The 24,694-nt window shown below is 46.7% G+C and overlaps 1 protein-coding gene across 2 annotated transcripts in view; it reads left to right on the plus strand.

The window, feature by feature from the left end:
• Positions 1-24,694, plus strand: part of RNF13 (ring finger protein 13) — a 126,375-nt gene that overhangs the window by 83,382 nt on the left and 18,299 nt on the right. For both annotated transcript variants that reach the window (XM_034780771.1, XM_034780770.1), the window contains exons 6-8: positions 1,264-1,354; positions 4,784-4,889; positions 18,765-18,858. In XM_034780771.1, coding sequence (XP_034636662.1) covers positions 1,264-1,354; positions 4,784-4,889; positions 18,765-18,858 — 291 coding nt within the window. The remainder of the gene's footprint in view (positions 1-1,263; positions 1,355-4,783; positions 4,890-18,764; positions 18,859-24,694) is intronic.

Here is a 24,694-nt window from a genome sequence, read left to right on the forward strand (position 1 = left end):
AGGGACTTTGGGGAAGGGGTTGGAATGGGGGCGGAGAAGGGTTGGGGCGGGGGTGGGGAAGGGGCAGAGTTGGGGCGGGGCCGGGGGCGGGGCCCCGTGGAGTGTCCTCTTTTTTAAATGTTTGAATATGGTAACCTAAAGTTATCCAGTTAAAACCTGCCTGTGGAAACCTTATACTATAGTATTACTCAAGACCAATATTTATATATTTTCTGAAATAAGATGAAGCACTGTTGAAATGAACCAGTGTAAGTTAGTTGATCAGTGCTTCTCAAAGTCGGACCGCTGCTTGTTCAGGGAAGGCCCCTGGCGGTCCGGGCCAGTTTGTTTACCTGCCGCGTCCGCAGGTTCGGCTGATCGCGGCTCCCACTGGCCACGGTTCGCCGCTCCAGGCCAATGGTGGCTGCGGGAAGGGCGGCCAGTACATCCCTTGGCCCGCGCCGCTTTCTGCAGCCCTCAGACGGCCAGTGGGAGCCGCGATTGGCCGAACCAGCAGATGCGGCAGGTAAACAAACCAGCCCGGACCGCCAGGGGCTTTCCCTCAACAAGCGGTGGACTGGCTTTGAGAAACACTGTAGTAGAGCATCTATATTTTTGCTTCCTCTCTTTCACTTGTTTTTCTTAATACTGAGAGTTCCTCACCTGAGGTCAAGAAAAATGTTGCAAGTTTTTGTGATTGCATTCTGTGATCGGGGGGAGGAGGGGCGGAAATGTTTCTTTCCTTCAATTGGATTTCTTGTGAGTAGTGAGGTTGGGCTTGCTCATTCCCTCCTTTCTACTTTTGGACTTTTTCCAGCCTAAAGTCATCTCCACTCCTTCATTTATAGGAAAATGTGGAACATATAGGACCAGATCCTCAGCTGGTATAAGTCAGCGTAGCTCCTTGAAGTCAATGAAGCTATGCCAATTTGTACCAGCTGCAGTCTGACTATAATTAGTGATGCTTTGGTTAAACTGTAATTTACCAAAGGATTTCTTGTTATCTTGAATATTTTTGAAGAATTATCAGTTGATGTTTGCACAGACAGCAACTCTAAGATACCACTACTAGTAGCACAGGATATCATTTTGTAGATTGACACTTTAGTTAACAGAATATGTTAATAGCATATTGTATACTAAATCTATCTTAGAAGAGGTCTCCACACACTGATTGTCTTTAAAGAGCCACAAAGACATCATGAGACAGTCTTAATTATTGGTGTGCCCATAGAGCCTGAGTTATGTAAGTCAGTGCTAGTCTTTTGTTCTTTTTATGAACAGTTGAAGTTTTAAAGAAAATTGATATTCCGTCTGTCTTTATTGGTGAGACATCAGCTAATTCACTGAAAGATGAATTCACTTATGAAAAGGGGTAAGTAATTATTTACCTTTTTAAATATGTAACCTAATATGCAGTAACATCAGTCCTTGGACTGTTATCACCTCTGTTTAACCTTTCCTGAAGATCAAGAATTTTTTTCTGGATGAAATCCTGGCCAAACTGAAGTCAATGGATGGCTTGCCATTGACTTCACTGGCGCCAGGATTTCACCCTCTATACTTTCAACATTGACTGTAAGATGCTTGATCCCTATGAGATTGTGTGTAAGTATTTTTAAATAAATAGATGCTCTGGCAGAGTGGTCAGTCTAAGAATCTGAAATTGCAAAAATAATAAACAAAATCAGACTTTTCAGTAGCTCTTTACTTTAGGCCACAGTTATTATGACAGGCTGCAGCAAAAATGTATTTGCTCTTAAGTTTTTAAGTTCTCTTGAAGAATGCTTACTGAATACTATTTATTGAGCCTGTCAGCCTGAGCACTACTTTGGCAAGCTTCTTGAGACTCATAAGATATTTGTGGCCACTTTCACATTCTTAAAGGATATTGCACATTAGAAGTTACCTTAGGGGAAGCATCATCTAAGTTTCACATTCAGCATGTTTACTCAAAACAAAACTCATGTGTTTGTCAAACTTTAATGTATTTACTATAATTAAAAAATGGTGTAATCACTGATAAAGTTACACATTTATGATAAAAATGCTCACTTATTCATACTGATGGTAGGCTGGCTCCACCCCCCCCCCCCCCCCCGGTCCCCATTTTTCACCCCTTTTCGTCTATCAATGGAAAGACTTGCAGCTTATGGTCCATTGTTAACAGATGTTTTTAAAAACTTGGGCAAGGCCCATTTGTACTGATTTATTTAAGTTTTACTGTGTCTGTCTCAGGAACAGAATACCTGATTCAGTGTCCACTGAAGGCATTGGAAAGACTTCATTGACTTTAGTGGGCTTTGAATCAAACCATTGGTGCATTATATAATTTATATAATACAATAGCAATAAAATATTAGAAACCCCCAGCCATACCTTTTAGATCATATAGAGGTAAACAGATACCAACCCCAAACATCTTCCAATATTAGCCTAATATAAATCTTATACAACTAATTAAAATTCACCAGTCCAAGCCCAAAATCCCACACTTCACCATGATGATTGAAAATTTAAACAGTTACATGCCTATCCAGTAGTATTATTTGCTCTGAACAAGCAACATTTTTCAAGGCTGTCCTAAGAAAAATAGGCGTGAACTGAATTTTAGTCACTCAGTTGGATAGTTGCTACAAAAACACAAGTCTAAACAAAATTCTTCCTCCTGGTTTCACAGCAGCAGCATGTCCTGCTGGCATGAGAGACTCAACTTTGTAAGGACCTAAGCTCAGGACTCTGCTTGATAGACTGTGTGAGTGCAGGTGACATACGGGTTTGTAGAATGCTAACTACCCTAGTCTAGCTAAGCCCTTCTAGCTATTGTAGCTACATTAGTACTGAACTCGGAGGAAACAGACTATTCTACTCTCCAGGATACAGGGAAAGATGCCACAGACGTAGGGGTGGTAGTGTCAGGGCAAATGGAATAGCAACATAAATTAAGATATTGGCTTTGCCAGTTCTTGGAGGCTGCAACTCACAAAAATAAAAATGAAGCAGCATGAAAGTAATTCTGTATGTGAACTGTAGAGACTATGGAAATTACTCTGCAGTTGAGTCCTGTTACAGTCTGATTGAATGGCACATGAGCCATGCTGCTAACTGTTTCACATCAGATATTGTTTTATGGCTCTATGTTATTTCAAGGCATTCATAGGAAGGGAAACAAGTCACTGAATATTGATGGAATATATGAAATCATGCTGAAATATAGGTTCTCTCTTATACTTATGTATTTTTGCAGTTATACTACAGAAAGATTTTTGAATTAATGCAGCTGTAATGAACACATACAAAGCTTGTCTCTAAAATTTGAGCTAAGTTTGGCAAGTTTACTAAGGTTCGCAAACCTTTCCACAACACTAGGCAATTTTTCAGTAGCTTGGAAGGCAGCATAGTCCAGTGACTGGTATATGAGAGTGAGTTATATGGTATCTGGTTTTTGTTGTACAACTTAGGTGAGTCACTTAAACATGATAAAACTTTGAAAAGGAACTAAAAATTGCACTTGGGGTTCTGTGTTTGTTATCCCTCCATTATTTCTGCATCAAGTATCCACATATGAAAAGATTTTTCCTACTTGCCATTTCTGAAAACTCAGCATAGGATATGACCGTCAGGCTGAGTTCTTTCCTGCTCATCACCAGTATCTGAAACTTTGTGAGACAAATTCTGCAATCAGTTTTAGCTGTGCAGTCTCATTGTCTCCAGTAAGGTCACACAATTGTAAATGCCAGCAAAATATACCCTAGGATAGTAAACAGTTATATTGATGATTGTAAAGGATCCAACAAAGGGGAAACCAAAATACAAACAAAATATATATCTCCCCGCACCCACCCTCCTTTAAGACATTCACAGGAAAGGAGCAGCCTTCAAGTTCAGAAAATCCTTACCTTAAGGCCCGGAGTAAATTCCCCAGACCTGAAGAAAAGCTCTGTGTAAATTCAACAGCCAATAGAAGTTGGTTCAATAAAAGATACTACCGCCATCCACTTTGTCTAGTATCCTGGGCCTGACACAGTTACAAGACTGCATAGGTCTTCCAGTTATTCATGCAAATTAGCAAGGTTCTACTTTGTTAACTAACGAGGAAACAATGACCATTTAAAACTGACTAAGTCTAAAACGGGTATACACAGTCTATTTTCAGCTGAACGTCTTTGTGGTGAATTGAATGCACGTTAGGGGTAAAACCCTGGCTCCATTTAAATCAATGGCAAAATTCCAGTTGACTTCATTGGGGCCAGGACTTCACCCTGATAAGTATACTGATTCTAATGATTGCAGTTTTACCTATTTATTTCATTAGTATTACACTGACTGTGTGTTGACCTTTTAAAAAAAAGTGGCTGAATATTTTCATATTATAGATCAGGGGTCGGCAACCTTTCAGAAGTGGTGTGCCGAGTCTTCATTTATTCACTCTAATTTAAGGTTTCGTATGCCAGTAATACATTTTAACGTTTTTAGAAGGTCTCTTTCTATAAGTCTATAATATATAACTAAACTATTGTTGTATGTAAAGTAAATAAGGTTTTAAAATGTTTAAGAAGCTTCATTTAAAATTAAATTAAAATGCAGAGCCCCCCGGACGGTGGCCAGGACCCGGGCAGTGTGAGTGCCACTGAAAATCAGCTCGCGTGCCATAGGTTGCCTACCCCTGTTATAGATACTCCTTTTATGTGCCCGAAGATGCTAATTTTTCTGTTGATGACTTTACCTTTTTAAATTTCTGTTGTAAGCTTCACTGTTTGTTAAAGTTTAATTCATTTTAAAATTGTTTTTCTTTCCCCCACAGTGGCCATATTGTGTTAATTCCAGAGTTCAGTCTTCCTTTGGAGTATTACTTAATTCCATTCCTAATTATAGTGGGAATCTGCCTTATACTCATTGTCATATTTATGGTAGGTGTTGCTCTTTAATCTTTTTCCTTCAACAAAACAATACAAAAAATTACAGGACTGTGGCCAATTGAAACGAGTATGGCCCTGTATGCTTATTTAAAGAAACAAATAAACAAAGTTTCAGGTAGTATCCAAACAGATTGTACTCACCTTCAAAACTTGTGTCATTAAGTTCATGGTAAGAATTCGAAGCACCCTCTGTACCACAGTACTACTTTTCTTTATTTGTCAGTCATCAATCTGTTTTGTTTAAAGGGAATCAAAGCCATAGCAACTGCCCCACGAAAGGAATTTCTTTTCAATGCTAGCTCTCCTTAAAGGATTGTTCTGGCTCAGTGAATGATAGGAGCTGCAGCAGCCAGCAAGTATACTAAGTTTAGTGTCATCCAAGGACCCAGTTGCACAGGGAATATCACCACTGAATTCCTCCTGACTGGAGACCAATAATGTGCTGCAAATGTTTTAATAAGGAGCTTGTACAAAAATATTTCCCCTTAACCTTGTGATAGACCTTGTCTCCCCACTGTGTATATGCGTTACAGATAGGACATTAGAGGGACTTAGGATGACCAGATGTTATTGGGACTGTCCTGATATTAGGGGCTTGTCTTATATACGCAACTACGCCCTCTGCCCCTGAAAAAAAAAAATCCCGATTTCTCACACTTGCTATCTGGTCACCCCGGAGCAGGGATCGGCAACCTTTGGCACACGGCCCATCAGGGAAATCCACCTGTGGGCCAGGACGGTTTGTTTACCTACAGCGTCCACAGGTTCGGCCGATCATAGCTCCCACTGGCCGCGGTTCGCCGTTCCAGGCCAGCGCCCCCATTGGCCTGGAATGGTGAATCGCGGCCAGTGGGAGCTGCGATCAGCCGAACCTGCAGATGGTGCAGGTAAACAAACTGTCCCGGCCCACTGGCAGATTTCCCTGACGGGCTGTGTGCCAAAGGTTGCCGATCCCTGCCCTAGAGGGACTGGGGAGACAATGCATTTAAATAAAATACTTTCCTCCCTCTCTCTGATGTGCCTATCATTGTCGTATCTAACCAGAACAAACAACTCCAGTTGCCAAGCATACTAAGTGCCTCATGCTGGGAACATTTTTATTTTGATCCTGAAAAATATCCTGAGTTGATTAATAGTCTAGCAGAGTGTTCAACCTTGGGCTTGGGGTAAAGACCTTGTTAGAACAGCTGGAGAGGGTGAGGGGGGATAGCCTTCCCTGTGAAAACTTTTGGAAAATACCTGACATCTGGTGCAACCTGGTACACTGCAAAAACAAAAGAATTGCTCTTCAGAAACATTCATGAGCCCCAGGGTTTGGCCATCTGTGGCAGGGATGATTTAGTAGTATAAAGAGAGGGAGGGTGAACTCCATTAGAAGCAGGGAAACCGTCTCAAGCTTCTTGTCAGTTTGGCTAAAAAATTTTAACAAGGGGCTGCTGAGAGCGCCTAAGGGTATGTCTACACTGCAGCTGGGAGCTCCTGAACAGACAGACTTGCACTTGTGGGGCTTGAGCTGGCATACATCAGTGTGGCCATTGCAGCTCAGACTGCTCTCAAGCCCCTGCACTCCCCCAGGCTTGAGACCTGAGCTGCAATCCAAGCCCTAATGTCCACCCTGCTATTTTTAGTGTGTTAGCAAGAGCCCCACTAACACAAGTCTGTCTATCCAGGCTGGGAGGATCGTTCCCCTCTGCAGTGTAGACATACCTCAAGTGTACCACTCAAGCACATCATTGCTCCTCCCAAAGAACTGGGATGGAAGCTACTTATGATTTGAATTTGAACTTTTTAATCCAGTTCTCAGCAGGAATCTTCACCCTGGTCTGCACTACAGAGTTAGGTAAATGCAAGGCATCTTATGTCAACCTAACTATGTAAGTGTCTGCACTAAAATTTCGCTCCTGATGATGTAACTCGCCCGCTACACCAACTTAACTCCACTTCCATGAGAGGGGTATAGTCAATGTAGTTAGGTTGACGCAGTGTGAGTGTAGACACTGCGTTGCTTACATCGACTGTTACCCCCTTTCAGAAGCTATGCCACAATGCCCACATTAACGGTTCAATCGGCGCAAGCGCTCCTGGTGAGGGTGTGCACTGCCGATTCAAGGAGGAAATTACTGCAGTGGCTATACACCAGTGTCAGTTAGGTTGGGAATTTTGTAGTGTAGACATGCCCTTCAACTGGGTGAGTAACTTAGAGACTCGCTCCCTAACTATTCTCTGATCAGAGTCTCTGGTCGTTCATAATTCTCCTTTTCCATAAGAAGCAGCTTCCACATCAAATGCAGTATGGTGCATGTTTACAACTCTTTCAGTGATGACTCATGTTACATTGATGGTTATTTTAGTTATTTTGAATTACAAATTCAAATTAAATTATAATTTTAAAAGCGACTTTGGCATCATTAAAATGTCAGTGACATAAAAGATTAAACCCAGATACTTTTCCTCCTCCCAAATCCAAAGAAGAAAAAAATAACCAACCAGAGATTACCTCAAACCCAAACAATACCTTGTCTTACCCACAAACACCAGCCCTTATTATGTCCTTCTTCCCCAGGAGCATGGGTAAATAGTGCAGTGTGTCCTGAAGGTCATCAGATTCAGACACTTAAAGCCAAGGGGTTAATAAATTCCATGGATGATGGCCCTCATGGAGAATGCTCCATGAACAGCCTTTTCTCTTAAATTCTCAGTGCTCCAGCTACAACTCCAGCACTTCTGTTCACCTGCTCAGTGTGAAGCTGAAATTCAAAAAAGCAACCAAGATGTTAGAGTGCATAAGGAATGAGATGGAGAACAATACAGAAACTATTGTGATACTATTATGTAAATCAGTGGTACTAGATTTACATATCATCTAGAATACTGTGTGCAATACTGGAGTACTTGTGGCAATACTGGTCACCCCATCTCAAAAAAGACAGATTAGAGGGCATGGAAAAACCCTCATATGAAGAAAGATTGTAAGGTAAATAATGCTAATCTTTTCAAAGGAGATGAATAAGTGGTTATGAGAAAAATATATAAAATAATGCATGGTCTCTAGAGAAGATAGATTATGAGCTTGATTTCAGTAGAATGAGAATTTCACCCCAGGTTTCCATCATGGATGCCTCATCAGTAGAGATTCTTTCTTTAAAGGTGCTTCTTCATGCCTTTTTGTAGACTTTTGCCACCAGTTTAGCTTCTCATACTCCATCTTGGTGTTAGAATAGCTCTAACGCTTCCTTGTGAACTTCAGGGGAGTCTTCTTCAGAGCAAGAAATTAGCTTCTTTATAGACTGATTTATGTAGATCTGCAAGGAACAAGACTGATATAACAGAAACTAGATTGAACTCATCAAAAGGCCACATCTCCTTAGAATTGCAGCTATTACCCTGACAATAGAAAAGACAGGTTTCTGCATTACAAATGACATTAACCGCGTTACAGGAAATATATGTGGAATTTTGTTGGGATAGCAGCAGAATATCCAAGCAGAGGCCATCCATACAAGTTGAACAATTTGTCTTTTTTAGGTATGCCCTTTAAGCGTAGGACCTATAGATGTCAATGTAGAAAAGGCCAATGCTGTGAATTAGCACAGTTTTGTAACAATTGAATGGGATAGCAGCACTGTGGTGGTGCCTAACTGACTCTTGCTGAAATGAAAGCCCTGATTTTGGGACCAAACAACTGTCTGTGCAAGCCTGAAGGGTTGGTGGGATTCATTTTGGGGAGCAAGCCACCCACTTGGTGAGGCACTGTGACTACATCCGGTGAGTCCCTTGCTCATATATTGGGAAAAAGCAGGGGAGAAAGGTAGGTCTGTAAACTCTTCCTTGATGTTAAAAGTCATGTAAATTTATGTGAACCAAATATAAACTACTTTCTTTGTCTGCAGATAGCCTGAAACAATGGCTCTTAGAGGTCTGGACTCCTCTGCTTCCATTAATCTCCTTATGATGTTAACTTTAATTTTTCATATGGAACTATAAATATAAAGAGAGGGATATAAATATTTCCAGGTGAACTGTGGGATGCTGACAGATGAATACTGGGTCAGATTGTGTGCTGAAGAATTGCAAGCCCTCATTTTGTTTACTTGTATTTAAATTGTAAATTTTTTTGAGATTCTTTACAAAAAGAACATTTAAGACAAGAAGGTACCTATTACAAACAGTGCAAAGGGCAAGATTCACCATATATTCACTGAACATACAGCCATACAAGGGCAATTTAGTACAATTCTGTTTGACTTTAAATTTTATAAAGCACACTTCCACTAGGCAATTATTTTTTCTTCTTCGAGTGCTTGCTCATATCCATTCCATTAGGTGTGTGCGCGCCGCGTGCACGATCGTCGGAAGATTTTCTACCCTAGCAACACCGGCGGGTCGGCTGTGGAGCCCCCTAGAGTGGCGCCTTCATGGCGCTGAATATATACCCCAGCCGACCCGGCGCCCCCTCAGTTCCTTCTTACCGCCCCTGACGGTCGTTGGAACTGTGGAGCGCGGCATAGCTGTCCTCCACTCTCCCTAGCTTAGTTAGTTATTCGCAGTTGTAGTTATAGTTATAGTTCTAGTGTTTGTAGTTAAATAGTTAAATAGTTTTAAAGTTGTTATAGTTGTTATAGTAGTCCAGGGGACTAAGGGGGTCGTCTCCCCCTTTCTCCCCCGGCCGCGGGCCCGGGCTCATGCCCAAAGCTCCCGGCTTCAAGCAGTGCGCCTCCTGCGCTAAGCCTATGCCCACGAGCGACCCGCACGACTCCTGTCTGAAGTGCCTGGGAGAGTCCCACCAAACAGATAAGTGCAAGATCTGTAAGGCCTTCAGACCAAGGACCAAGAAAGAGCGGGACTTTCGGCTCCGGCAACTCCTGATGGAGGCGGCACTTAGTCCGGACACTCCCTCTACGAGCCAAGCCCCGGCACCTAGCGCCTCGGTGCGCAGTGCCCCAGCAGCACCGGCAATGCCGACCGCGCGGGTGGTGTCGGACAAGCCTCCCCGGCACCGGATCTCATCGGCACCGCAGCAAGTACCTCGACGCCGGTCATTATCCCCGGGGCATAAAAAAGCCCATAAGACGGGGACCTCCGTGCCGAAGACGCCGGCTCCCCCAGTGCCGGGGGTAGAGCCGAGTCCGCCGGTGGAGCACCGGAAACAGGTGCCTCCAGCACTGTCGACTCCGGCACCGAGGCCGTTGAGTCCGGTGCAGATAGCGTCTCCACCGAGACCGGCGGTAATACAACTCCCGTCGACTCCGGAGACCTTCGTGGCAGCGAGAGACTTGATAGCTCTCACAGAGCCGGCACCGCCTCAACCACTGGCACCGACGGCACCGTTGACTCGCCCGGTCCAGTCAAGGGGGAAACCTGCCCTGATGCGCCCTCCATCGCAAGGGCTGGAACCTCGGCACCGGTCCAGGTCCCGAAGCAGGTCCCCACGCCGCTCGCAGTCCCGGCACCGAATATCACCTCGGCACCGGTCGTACTCGCGGCCAAGATCTTCGTCGCGGCACCGTTCTACGTCTCGGCACCGCTATGATCGTCGGCACCGATCAACGTCGAGACGTAGTTCTCGGCACCGCTACGGTCGACGCTCGACGTTGAGAGGCCGCTCCCGGCACCGGGCATACTCCAGGTCCTCGTCGAGGTCCAGATCCGGCTCCCGGCACCGACGAGATCATCGGCACCGATCGCGGTCCCGGCACCGTTCGCCGGCACCGCGCAGAGATAGATCATCTCCGGACCGGCACCGTGCGGCACCGCAGCCCACGGGAATCGTCTCGTCTCTTTCGGCACCGCCATGGCCATCAAGATCGGTGTCTCGCTCCTCGGAAGACCTGTCGAGATCGGCATACCCCCCTCAAGGGCAAGCCGAGGAACGGAACTTGGGCCATTGGCAGGAGATGGCAGAGGACCACTCTCATGGCCCATCTCACTGGTCGTTTTGGACCCCGTGGGCGTACCACCAGGAGCAAGGGGCTCCAATACCATCGACCTCTCGCTCGGGTCACTCAGTTAGAAGGGCCCCGGAATCCACCATCTCTCGGCCTCCGCCAGGGGGCATGGAGGCTTCCGTGTCCACGCCACCCGACACCATAGATCCAAGTACAGGTGATGCTCCGGCCCAGGAGCAGGGGGATCAGGACCCTCCATTGGATCCAGTACCACCGGAGGCATCTTCCTCTTCCTCTCCGGATGAGGCAGTGGCGGGCACATCATGTACAGGTCCCCCTCCGATAGATCTTCGGGCTCACCAGGATCTCCTGCGTAGGATGGCCCGTAATATGGACCTGCAGGCGGAGGAGATAGTGGAAGTGCAGGACCCTATCGTAAACATCCTCGGAGCGGATGCCCCATCGAGGGTGGCGTTACCCCTGATCCGCACGATACAGACCAATGCAGATACGATATGGCAAACTCCTGCCTCTATCCCACCCACAGCGAGAGGGGTGGAAAGGAAATACTTTGTCCCGTCTAAGGACTATGGGTACTTGTATACCCACCCCCAACCGTGTTCACTGGTGGTGGCATCAGTGAACGCAAGAGAGCGCCACAGTCAGCAGGCTGCAGCGCCTAAATCAAAGGAGGCTAAGCGGCTCGATTTGTTTGGCCGTAAGGTTTACTCAGCCGGAGGGCTGCAACTTAGAGCGGCGAACCAGCAGGCGCTCCTGAGCCGCTACAACTTTAACTCCTGGAACTCTATGGGGAAGTTTAAGGAGTTGATTCCCCAAGAGTCCAGGGAGGAGTTTGGAGCCATGGTAGAGGAGGGTAAGAAGGTGGCTCGGACCTCCTTGCAAGCCTCCTTGGACATAGCGGACTCGGCTGCGAGGACCATGGCTTCGGGTATCGCTATGCGGAGGATCTCCTGGCTTCAGGTTTCGGGGTTGCCCCCGGAGCTGCAGCAAACCCTACAGGATCTGCCCTTTGAGGGACATGGATTGTTCTCGGACAAGACGGACTCTCGCCTGCAGAGCCTCAAGGACTCGAGAACAATCATGCGCTCCCTGGGGATGCATGTTGCGGGCCCTCAGCGCAGACCATTTAGGCCGCAGCCTCAGCGCTTCTACCCCCCCCCCACCTCGTCAGAGACAGGACTCGACCCGGAGGCGAGGGCGAGGTGGTAGAAGAAGGTGGACCGGCCCTCAATCCGGCCAGAACCAGGGGCCACCTAGACCACCTTCAGGCCCCAGGCAGAACTTTTGAAGGTGCGGTCGAGGACGGCGCCCCAGTCATCCCCCAGGATCCAGCCCCCTCCTTCCGGGATCGCCTCTCCCACTTCCACCGTGCTTGGTCCCTTATAACTTCGGACCGCTGGGTCCTCCGCACGGTGGGGAAGGGATACGCTATCCAGTTTTCTTCTATCCCCCCCTCCCATCCCCCTTCCCCGTCCCTCTTCAGGGACCCTTCTCACGAGCAACTTCTTATACAGGAGGTTTCTACGCTCCTGGCCATGGGGGCCATAGAGGAGGTTCCGATAGAGTTAAGGGGCAGGGGATTTTATTCCCGTTACTTCCTGATCCCCAAGTCCAAAGGAGGTCTGCGGCCCATCTTGGACTTGCGCGGACTCAACAAATTCGTAGTAAAGTTGAAGTTCCGCATGGTCTCTTTAGGGGCCATTATCCCTTCCCTCGATCCTGGAGACTGGTTCGCCGCCCTCGACATGAAAGACGCATACTTTCACATCTCAATTTACCCACCTCACAGACGCTTCCTGCGATTCGTGGTAAACACGGTGCACTACCAATTTGCAGTCCTTCCCTTCGGCCTATCCTCGGCCCCAAGAGTGTTCACGAAATGTATGGCTGTCGTGGCAGCGTACCTTCGTCGGCAAGGGATACAGGTGTTCCCGTACCTAGACGACTGGCTGGTACGCGGTCGCACCAAGGAGCAAGTTCAAGCTCACGTCCACAGAATAATGCACACATTCAACGAGTTGGGCATCCTACTCAACAAGGACAAATCCACTCTAGAACCTACCCAGAGAATAGAATTCATCGGCGCAGTTCTAGACTCCAGACGTGCACAAGCCATCCTGCCAGACAACCGCTTTGGCACCATCACGAGCCTCATTCAAGGGCTACAGGCCTTCCCAACTACCACGGTGAGGTCGTGCCTTACCCTGCTGGGTCACATGGCTTCCTGCACGTACGTAACCAGGCATGCCAGACTTCGGCTTCGCCCACTCCAGACCTGGGTGTCATCAATATACCGTCCACATCGGGACAGCCTGAACATGGTGGTCACGGTCCCGAACTCGGTCCTGACCTCCCTCACCTGGTGGCTAGATCACAATGTGGTCTGCGAAGGGATGCCATTTCACGCCCCACAACCCTCTCTGCACCTGGTCACAGACGCTTCATCTCTGGGTTGGGGCGCCCATCTCAACGAACACCATACCCAGGGCCTGTGGACTGCACCCCAGTTAGCCCTGCACATCAATGTTCGGGAACTGATGGCGGTGCGCCTGGCGTGCCAGGCATTTCTCAATCAACTACGTGGCCGTTGTGTGTTAGTTCTCATCGACAACACCACGGCCATGTTTTACATCAACAAGCAAGGAGGAGCACGTTCGTCAATTCTATGCCAAGAGGCCATTCGCCTGTGGGACTTCTGCATCGCCCACTCAATCCATCTCACGGCATCATTCCTCCCTGGAGTCCAGAACACTCTAGCGGACCGACTCAGCAGGTCCTTCCAGACGCACGAGTGGTCTATCCGTCCGGACGTCATACATTCCATCTTCCAGAAGTGGGGGTTTCCCCAGATAGACCTGTTTGCATCGCGAGACAACAGGAAGTGCCACGTGTTCTGCTCCCTACAAGGTCGAGCTCCGGGCTCCCTCTCGGATGCATTTCTCCTTTCCTGGAAAGACCACCTGTTTTATGCCTTCCCTCCGTTTCCTCTGGTCCACAAGGTACTGCTCAAATTGCGCAGAGACCAGGCACAGGTAATTCTGATCGCTCCAGCGTGGCCGAGACAACATTGGTACACCACACTGTTGGAACTCTCGGTTCAGACACCGATCCCGCTTCCATTATGTCCGGATCTCATCTCTCAGGACCACGGCCGGCTGCGTCACCCCGACCTGCAATCACTCCACCTCACAGCGTGGCTGCTCCATGGTTCACCCAGGCAGAGCGGCAATGCTCGCACTCTGTCCAACAGATTCTGCTGAGCAGTAGGAAGCCCTCAACACGAGCCACGTATTTGGCCAAGTGGAAGCGGTTCTCCTGTTGGTGCGAACAACGAGCCACGTCCCCGTTACAGGCACCTATTCCTCTCATATTGGAATATCTCCTCTCCCTAAAACAGCAAGGGTTGGCGATATCTTCAATCAGAGTTCACCTGGCTGCTATATCAGCCTTTCACCCAGGGGAACTCACGTCCTCGGTATTCTCTAACCCGATGGTCGTTAGATTCCTCAAGGGCTTAGACCGGACGTACCCACAACAGCGTCAACCCGTCCCGACGTGGGACCTCAATCTGGTTCTCTCCAAATTCACAGGTCCTCCATTCGAACCACTAGCCACCTGTTCACTTTTGTACCTATCCTAGAAGACAGCCTTCCTCGTAGCCATCACCTCAGCAAGGCGCGTTTTTGAACTCAGGGCGCTTACATCCGAGCCCCCTTATACAGTTTTCCATAAGGATAAAGTGCAGCTTCGTCCACATCCTGCCTTTCTCCCTAAGGTGGTTTCTCCATTTCATATCAACCAGGACATATTTCTTCCGGTTTTTCACCCTAAACCACATGCTACTCGCCAGGATCAACGTTTGCATTCTCTGGACGTACGCAGGGCCCTGGCCTTCTATATTGACCGCACAAAGCACTTTAGAAAGACGACGCAACTCTTCGTTGCAGTGGCCGACCGAATGAAAGGCTCACCGGTCTCCTCACAACGCCTATCCTCCTGGATTACGTCTTGCATCCGGACTTGCTATGACCTGGCAGGTGTCTCAGCACCGCACCTCACCGCTCACTCCACGAGGGCCCAAGCTTCCTCGACTGCTTTCCTGGCACATGTTCCGATCCAGGACATTTGTAGAGCGGCGGTTTGGTCTTCAGTCCACACGTTTACAGCTCACTATGCACTAGTGCAGCAGTCCAGGGACGATGCTGCATTCGGATCAGCGGTTTTGCACACAGCAATGTCTCACTCCGACCCCACCACCTAAGTTGGGCTTGGGAGTCACCTAATGGAATGGATATGAGCAAGCACTCGAAGAAGAAAAGACGGTTACTCACCGTTGTAACTGTTGTTCTTCGAGATGTGTTGCTCATATCCATTCCAAACCCGCCCCCCGTCCCCACTGTCGGAGTAGCCGGCAAGAAGGAACTGAGGGGGCGCCGGGTCGGCTGGGGTATATATTCAGCGCCATGAAGGCGCCACTCTAGGGGGCTCCACAGCCGACCCGCCGGTGTTGCTAGGGTAGAAAATCTTCCGACGATCGTGCACGCGGCGCGCACACACCTAATGGAATGGATATGAGCAACACATCTCGAAGAACAACAGTTACAACGGTGAGTAACCGTCTTTTATCCATTGTGTAACTGCTTAAGCCAGATTTTTCTGTATAACATTTCGAATGAAGGGCAGGAATATCAGAACCATTCTGAGCCTCATAAATCAACAGTGTAAGATACAACTGCAGCCTGTTGGATAAATGTTTACAAGCAGAATTTTAAAATGTATAATGGTTAATTTTGTGTTTACACCAATTCATTTTGCTAAAAGTCTTTTAGATTGACTGTGAATGGTAAAAATGTAACAGTTGCCAGCACTTCAGCTTTATTCCACTTATAGAAGAAAACAAAACAAAAACAAAAAACTGTTTCTAAGGGCTAGCTACACTGGCAGTGCTTTAATGTGGCTTGTTTGGTCGCGGCACAGCCCACCTCCACGAGGGGGTGGCTCCCAGCACTGGTGCACTGTCTACACTGGCGCTTTACAGCGCTGAAACTTGCTGCACTCAGGGGGATGTTTTTTCACGCCCCTGAGCAAGAAAGTTGCAGCGCTGTAAATTACCAGTGTAGACAAGCCCTAAGGTGAAAGGTAATCCTTTCATGATATAAATGTATTACATCAGGTCAGGCCATCCACAATTGAATTGACCAGGACATTTCTCCTTAGAATTGCACTTCTTCCATTTCCCTCAATTGTATCTTCCTAGAGCAAGGGAAAACAAAAAACCAACAGCAGCTGAGCTGACCCAAAAGGCCACTGCTATAGTACATTGTTCCCAGGGGACCAGTTTTCTAAACCAACATAATCTAAAGATACCAGGATAGATATTACAATGATAGAGCCATCACAGATTATTTAAAAAGTAACAGAGGGTCCTGTGGCACCTTTAAGACTAACAGAAGTATTGGCGCATAAGCTTTCGTGGGTGAATGCCCACTTCATCAGACGCAAGTAATGGAAATTTCCAGAGGCAGGTATAAATCAATATGGAGATAACGAGGTTAATTCAATCAGGGAGGGTGAGGTGTTCTGCTAGCAGTTGAGGTGTGAACACCAAGGGAGGAGAAACTGCTTCTGTAGTTGGATAGCCATTCACAGTCTTTGTTTAATCCTGATCTGATGGTGTCAAATTTGCAAATGAACTTGAGCTCAGCAGTTTCTCTTTGGAGTCTGGTCCTGAAGTTTTTTTGCTGTAAGATGGCTACCTTTACATCTGCTATTGTGTGGCCAGGGAGGTTGAAGTGTTTTCCTACAGGTTTTTGTGTATTGCCATTCCTGATATCTGACTTGTGTCCATTTATCCTCTTGCATAGTGACTGTCCAGTTTGGCCAATGTACATGCAGAAGGGCATTGCTGGCACACGATGGCATATATAACATTGGTGGACGTGCAGGTGAATGAGCCGGTGATGTTGTAGCTCATCTGGTTAGGTCCTGTGATGGTGTTGCTGGTGTAGATATGTGGGCAGAGTTGGCATCGAGGTTTGTTGCCTGGATTGGTTCCTGAGTTAGAGTTGTTATGGTGCGGTGCGTGGTTGCTGGTGAGAATATGCTTAAGGTTGGCGGGTTGTCTGTGGGCGAGGACTGGCCTGCCTCCCAAAGTCTGTGAAAGTGAGAAATCATTGTCCAGGATGGGTTGTAGATCACTGATGATGCGTTGGAGAGGTTTAAGCTGAGGACTGTAGGTGATGGCCAACGGAGTTCTGTTGGTTTCTTTTTTGGGCTTGTCTTGTAGCAGGAGGCTTCTGGGTACACGTCTGGCTCTGTTGATTTGTTTCCTTATTTCCTTGTGTGGGTATCGTAGTTTTGAGAGTGCTTGGTGAAGATCTTGTAGGTGTTGGTCTCTGTCTGAGGGGTTGGACTAGATGCGGTTGTACCTCAGCGCTTGGCTGTAGACGATGGATCGTGTGGTGTGTCCGGGGTGGAAGCTGGAGGCATGAAGGTAAGCGTAGCAGTCGGTGGGTTTTTGGTGTAGGGTGGTGTTAATGTGGCCATCGCTTATTTGTACTGTAGTGTCTAGGAAGTGGACCTCCCGTGTAGATTGGTCCACGCTGAGGTTGATGGTGGGGTGGAAGCTGTTGAAATTGTGGTGGAATTCTTCCAGGGTCTCCTTCACGTGGCTCCAGATGATGAAGATGTCATCAATGTCACCCTCTACGTAGCAAGGTGCCGCCTCTCACCTTGTACATGTTGGTTTGAACAAAACAACTCTATTCATCATATTATTCTTTTGGCCCTGTCATTGGGATGGGTCAGCTTGTTCCTTGTTGTGTGTGGAATGTACAAGTATGCGAATGTTCTGATATCTGGTGTCCAGTACCTTTTAGGTATGTCTCTTTTTGCAGCATCAGCCCTTTCCTTGCCAGCTTCTGTGAGCAGGGCCTGCCTCTGGCTCACAGCTTAACTTTGCTTTATGTTAGCAAAGTCTTGACCATTACTTTAGTTCAGGCCTCAGGCCTCATACTGGGCCTCTGATAAGGGTTTATGTTTCAGGGCCTCATCTTACTACAGTCAGAAAGTGAAAACAACTCCTTAAGTGATTATCAGATGGCAAGGAAAGTTAACGTTGTTTATAACACTAATATTCAACAGTGTTTATTGTACCATAAGGTAGCTAGCTGCACAGTCTCTTCTGCTTTGGCTGTATAATTGTTACAGTTATCAAAATGGTGAGCTCTGCCATCTTCCAAGTTGGATTGTTCAGTTTGTCTTTTAGCACCATTGTAGATAAGGCGGTCTCATCATTTCCTTTCTAAAATTGGCCATGAAAATAATCTCATCATACAAAGTCAGGACATAGTAACAGACTAAAAATATCTGTGGGACTGTAAGAAAAATAAGAAGGATTTATTCTGTGTGATCAAAGGGAGCAAGATAGGAGACAGCCTGAAGTTAGAAAAAGGGAAACTGAAGCTAGGTGCTACGAATAAATTCCTACTAAGCAGGGAATAATCTGCCTGTGGAGTTACACTGGTGTAGAACCACTGTAAATGAAAACAAAGTCAAGCCAAATGAACCATATACTGCCATGACTACACCACCTTCAACCCTATTGACTTAAGCCAGGGTGCTGCTTCAGTGGGGCTGTACAGGATACAGCAAGGAGTTTGCCATTATTTCCTATTAAACTATTTTCTGTATAAATGTTATATATATTCAGCTTTTAGTATCATGATCATCTAGAGATCTTACTGGTGTAAAATTATCCTGCTTCACTGCTGTTTGTATGTATACCTCTTTGCCCTTGAGTCCAGCTAGGACAAATATGGTTGTATGTTACCCCAATCCTGAGGACAGTTCATCTTTGGCTAATTTAGAATGGTTGCTCACAAAACAAAACTGGCTATTTCATTGTTATATTGCTGTCTTTTATGTTTCTATCATCTTATTTATGTCTGCTTCTTTCCAGATCACAAAATTTGTGCAAGATAGACATAGAGCAAGAAGGAATCGGCTTCGAAAAGATCAGCTTAAGAAGCTTCCTGTACATAAATTTAAGAAAGGCAAGTGGATCTTGATTGTCTAAATAATCCAACTCCATTGGTCTTAAATAAATACTGAGGGTACGTCTATACCCAGCTGCTAGTTCGGCGGCTGGCAATCGAACTTCTGGGTTCGACTTATCGCGTCTTGTCTGGACGCGATAAGTCGAACCCAGAAGTGCTCGCCGTCGACTGCGGTACTCCAGCTTGGCGAGAGGAGTACCGCGGAGTCGACGGGGGAGCCTGCCTGCCGCGTGTGGACCGAGGTAAGATCGAACTAAGGTACTTCGAACTTCAGCTACGTTATTCACGTAGCTGAAGTTGCGTACCTTAGTTTGATTTGGGGGGTTAGTGTAGACCAAGCCTAATACCAAATGGATTTTTTTTATAGCTTTGAAAACCAATTCTGAGACTCCTTAAACTGGACAGTGCCATTTGAAATGAAAGCACATTCTAACAAAACAGACATCTTGGGCCTGATCCTGCTCCCACTGAATTAGAGGGAGTTTTGACATTTGCTTCCATGGGAGCTGGAGCAGACTCTACATGTACCGTTGTGCTTTAGGAGTTTATTATGGTATTTTATACACCTCATACTCCTGGGGGAATTATGCACCACTGCGCACATGCAGAATTCATGTCCTTCGCAGATTTCTTTGCTTCTCTGCAGAAAATGACAGGGAAGCAAAGGGAAGCCACAAGAGTGGTCACACGCCCCACCCCAGGAGCATGGGCGCATCGTGTTGGGTGATTGTAGCAGCTGCCAGAGAGGTAAATCTCTGCTGGGGGTGTGGCTAGGGTGCCCTGGCCCGTGGCTCCTACCCTGTGCCAAGCTCAGCTGCTAGTACCAGCTGGGCTGGGGAAGACAGAACTTCCTCTTCCTCTGCAAGGAATGGATGAAGCCAGATGAGATCCACCCCCAGATGCAGGAAGCGCCACACCCCCTCCTCCACTTCCTGCCCCATCATGCCTCAGCCACAGTGGGAGGGATCACTGTACGGGGAGCTGCTCCTCCCATCTGCCCAACCCCTGTACATCCAGACCCCCTCATACTTAGATGCCTCCACCAAGCCTCACCCTTGCACCAGAATCCCCTGCTAAGCCTCACCCCTGCATCCAGACCCCCCTACCAAGCCCATCCCCTTGTATCCAGACCATCTCCTGCTGTGCCCCACACTTGAACCCCCACCCTCCTACATCACCCCTGCACCCAGATCCCCACCCCATTGAGCCCCAACCAGCTGCACCCAGACCTCCACCCCACCAACCCCCACTCCCTCAGCACCCCACCAACCCCTACTTCCTCAGCACCCAGACCTCCCCATTGAGTCCCCCACACCCAGAAACCACCCCACACCCAGATCTCCCCCACACTAATCCCCTCCACACGTGGATCTTGCCAGCTGAGCCTGCTTGCCCCACACCTGGATTGGGGGCCAGGGCTGGGTGTGATGTGAGAATTTGTCCCCTTGGTGCGCATGGAGGGGAGAGGCAGGGCCCTGGGGCGTTTCTGGGGCAGGCCCGGCTCTTGCGCTGTGTCAATCTGTGTTCCGGGGGCAGGGCTGCAGGGTAATCTCCCATCCCCTTGCAGCCTGTGCTCCCTACTGCCATGCTGGAACCTCCACATTTATTTATTGACAGATAAAAATATGCAGAATTTTTCAAAATTTTAAAACATTGTGCTCAGAATTTTTATTTTTTTGGCACAGAATTCCCTCAGGAGTAACTTTAAAGCCAGTGTTAAACTTAGGGTTATTTCTTATGCCCTAAATTTTAACAGTCAGCTCCTTTACACTCCAATGGTTCCCTTCCTGTTTTCTCTCACTGCATTGACAGCGACTACAAGACAATGTGATGTTTTATTTAGTCATGTGTCAGGAAACAGAAGTATTTGGGCCATGTAAGTTGCCCACTGTTTAGAGACTCTGGATAAGCTGAACTGTGCTGTGGGTATAATTACCCACTTTTCTGCAGTGTGTACTGCCTTCCCTCCAATGCTCCTAGAAAGCCAGGGGATGTGATCTGTTAAAAATTTAATTCCAAAATATTTATTTTGTATAGCGTTAATCACTAAAAGTTAGTCAAAATGACTAAATGCACACTGAGAAATTAAAAGGTCAATAATTTATTTTATTCAGTGCAGTAGAACAAGCCTTTGACAAGGTCCCTCACCAAAGGCTCTTAAGTAAAGTAGGCAGCCAGGAATAAGAGGAAGGTCCTCTAATGGATCAGTAACTGGTTAAAAGATAGGAAGCAAAGGGTAGGAATATAGGGCCAGTTTTCACAATGGAGAGAGGTGAATAGCTGGGTCCCTCACAGATCATACTGGGATCTGGAAAGGGGGAATGAACAGTGAGGTGCCAACAATACAAAATTACTCATCATAGTTAAGACCAAAGCTGACTGCGAAGAGTTACAAGGGGATCTCACGAAACTGGGAAACTGGGTGACAAAACGGCAGATAAAATTCAACATTGATAAGTGTGAAGTAATGCACACTGGGAAAACATAATCCCAACTATACATACAAAATTATGGGATCTTAATTAGCCATTACCACTCAAGAGAGAGATTGTGGAGTCATTATGGATAGCTCTCTGAAAACATCTGCTCAATGTGTGGCAGCATTCAAAAAGGCTGACAATGTTAGGCTGACAATGCTGACCAGTAGGAGAGGGATAGATAATATAATAACACTATATAAACCCATAGTACATCCATCCCTTGAATACTGTGTACAGTTCGGGTAGCCCCATCTCAAAAAAGATGTATTAGAATTGGAAAAATGTGACAAATGTGCATCTAAAATGATTGGGGTATGGAACAGCTTCCATATGAGGAGAGATTAAAAATACTGGGACTGTTCAGATTGCATAAGAGATTAAGAGGAGATATGATAGAGGTCTAGAAAATCATGAATAGTATGGTGAAAGTGAAAAAGGAAGTGTTAAATTTACCCCTCTACATAACACACAAACAAGGGTTACCAATGAAATTAATAGGCAGACAATTTAAAAACAAACATAAGGAAGTACTTCACTGTGCATAGTCAACCTGTGGAATTTGTTCCCAAGGGATGTTGTGAGGGCCAAAAATATAACTAGGTTCAAAAAAGAATTAGATAAGTTCATGGAGGATAGATCCAGCAATGACTATTAGCCAAGATGGTCAGGGATGCAACCGTATGCTCTGGGTGTCCCTAAGCCTTTGACTACCAGAAGCTGGGATTGGATGATGGGATGGATCATTCGATAAATTGCCCTGTTCACTCCTTCTGAAGCATATGGCACCAGCCTCTGTCAGAAAACAGGATACTGGGCTAGATGGACCATTGGTCTGATGCAGTATGGCTGTTCTTATTTTCTTAACAGCTGTCTCAAAATGTCCTGCATGTTTTGGTCTGCTTCTGAAGAAAAGGAGTATCTACTGCACACTTCACTTTTGGTCTTTTACACACACTATAATTTTGCCATGTAATAGTTCATTTGTACAAGCTAGGAGTAGGTACAAAGTAACAATTGAAGAGAATTTCATAAAAATAAATGGCTACTGCAAAGTTCATGTTAATGTGCAGTGTATTTGGGTGTGCAAAAATATCACTTTAGGGATTGGTTTAGATTCAGGGACAGAGCCATATGCAGTTCTCCACTGCCTCTGATAACGTTCCTGCATTATTAATGACATTATAGGTACTACCTGCAAAGCAGCTGTTCAGTTTAAGAGTTTGTTCAGTGTCATATGCAAAGTTGGTCTCATAAAAAATTAATAAGCTTTTCACTTTACAGGGTTGACTGAACCTTGCTATAATATTCTATTTCTCTGGGGATAGAATTGGCTATAAAGGAGTGATCTCAAGCCAAAAGGCTAATGTTAATTTTGCTCCCTGTTAAGGATCCCTAATTAAAACCAGAAATATTAAGCATGTTGGGGTTTTTTTTTTTTTTGCATTTTCCATTGAAAACACAATTTAGTGTTCCTTCAAGCAAGTCAGTTCATGGGGTTTACTGTTAATTATTTATTGTATGTGTTTAGTGAGAGAGAAAGAGTAATGTCTCAGTACCATCCCAATTGTACACATAGCTCCTGTAGCCAGAGTATCTATTTGTAACAACCTACTCACTCTTTTCGTGGTTTGCCTTGTTCTCCCTCCCCTTTCCTCTTGTTTAATTGTTTTAATTTAGACTGTAAGCTTTTTAAGAAAGGGATTGTCTTCCTAGAAAGCTCTCTTGGTAGCATCATGACAAGTCTAACTGGGGGAGGTCTGAAGATTATCTATACATAAACTCATTGATTTTACTTGTTCAGCTGGATGGTGACTGCTTAAGGTGACACCAGGATGAGCAGGGGAGGGATAGGTCAGTGGTTTGAGCATTGGCCTGCTGAACCCAGGGTTGCGAGTTCAATCCTTGAGGGGGCCACTTAGGAATCTAGGGCAAAATCAGTATTTGGTCCTGCTAGTGAAGGAAGGGGGCTGGACTCAATGACCTTTCAAGGTCCCTTGCAGTTCTAGGAGATAGGATATCTCCATTAATTTTAATTTAATTCCACTAGGGTTACCATACGTCCTCTTTTTCCCCGGACATGTCCGGCTTGTCACCAGTCAAACCCCCGTCCGGGGGGAATTGCCAAAAAGCCGAACATGTCCGGGAAAATGGCGGCTCTGCTCCTCCCCGACTCTTCGGCTCTGTTTAAGAGCCGGGCTGCCCGAGAGCTACCGGCTTCGGGCAGCCCCCTTGCCTCCGGACCCTGCACCTCCAGCCGGGCACTTCCCCTCCCGGGCTCCGGCGGCGCAGGGTCCGGAGGCACGGGGGCTGCCCGAAGCCGGTAGCGCTGGGGCAGCCCGGCTCTTAAACAGAGCCTAAGAGGAGCAGAGCCTCCAGCAGCGGGGGCTCTGCTCCTCTTCGGCTCTGTGTAACTTATACAGTGTAAGTTACGCAGAGCCGCCGGAGCCCCGGAGGGGAAGTGCCCGGCTGGGGGCGCAGGGTCCGGAGGCATAGGGGCTGCCCAAAGCCCGAGCGCTTCCGGCTTCACGGTTTGCTGGGCAGCCTCCAGACCCTGCGCCCCCGGCTGGGCGCTTCCCCTCCCGGGCTCCAGCTGCGCTGGGGAAGCGCCGGCTGGGGGCGCAGGGTCTGGGGGCTGCCCGGCAAACCCTGAAGCCGGTAGCACTGGGGCAGCCCTTTCCCCCTGGCTGGGAGTGGGCGGAGTTAGGGTGGGAAAGGGGCGGAGTTGGGGCAGGGCTAGGGGGTGGGGAAATGGGCGGGGCCAGGGCCTGTGGAGGGTCCTCTTTTTTTATTTATGAGATATGGTAACCCTAATTCCACCTGTCTCTATAAAAAAGAGGTCACCTTTTCTTTGCTCTGACAAATGGCAACGATCTGCTTTACATGCATAAATGCAGTTTTTCTGTGCAGATTTGAAGTTTGTAAAGTGTACAGATTTGAAGTGTTCCAATTTGGAGGTTGAATTATGCTCCTTTGAAGCCTTTCTGAATAAAGACTTTTCAGGGGAGAAAGAGGAAAGTCAAAACATAGTAGGAAACCTTAATTGTTTAGGGGGAGAAGATAAGGGAAAGAGGGACAAAAATACCCAAGATCCAAGACAACTGGGGTTCCAGAGCAGTATAGAAAGAGTAAAACACACACAAGCAAAAGCAAAAAAATTAAAAAAAAAAAAACCACAACTTTCCTCTGTTTAATATAGATTCACCACTTTTTTTACAATCAATACATAATTTAAACTATTTAATATTTTGAAAATATATCATTTGTAAAAACCAAGAGTTTTTTTCATGCATGTATCCGTGTGTGAATATTGCACACATCTGCAGCACACACTGTCATTCCCAGCCAGAAAACAT

The sequence above is a fragment of the Trachemys scripta genome, chromosome 9 (genome assembly GCF_013100865.1).
Source record: "Trachemys scripta elegans isolate TJP31775 chromosome 9, CAS_Tse_1.0, whole genome shotgun sequence".
Classification (NCBI taxonomy): Eukaryota; Metazoa; Chordata; order Testudines; family Emydidae; genus Trachemys; species Trachemys scripta.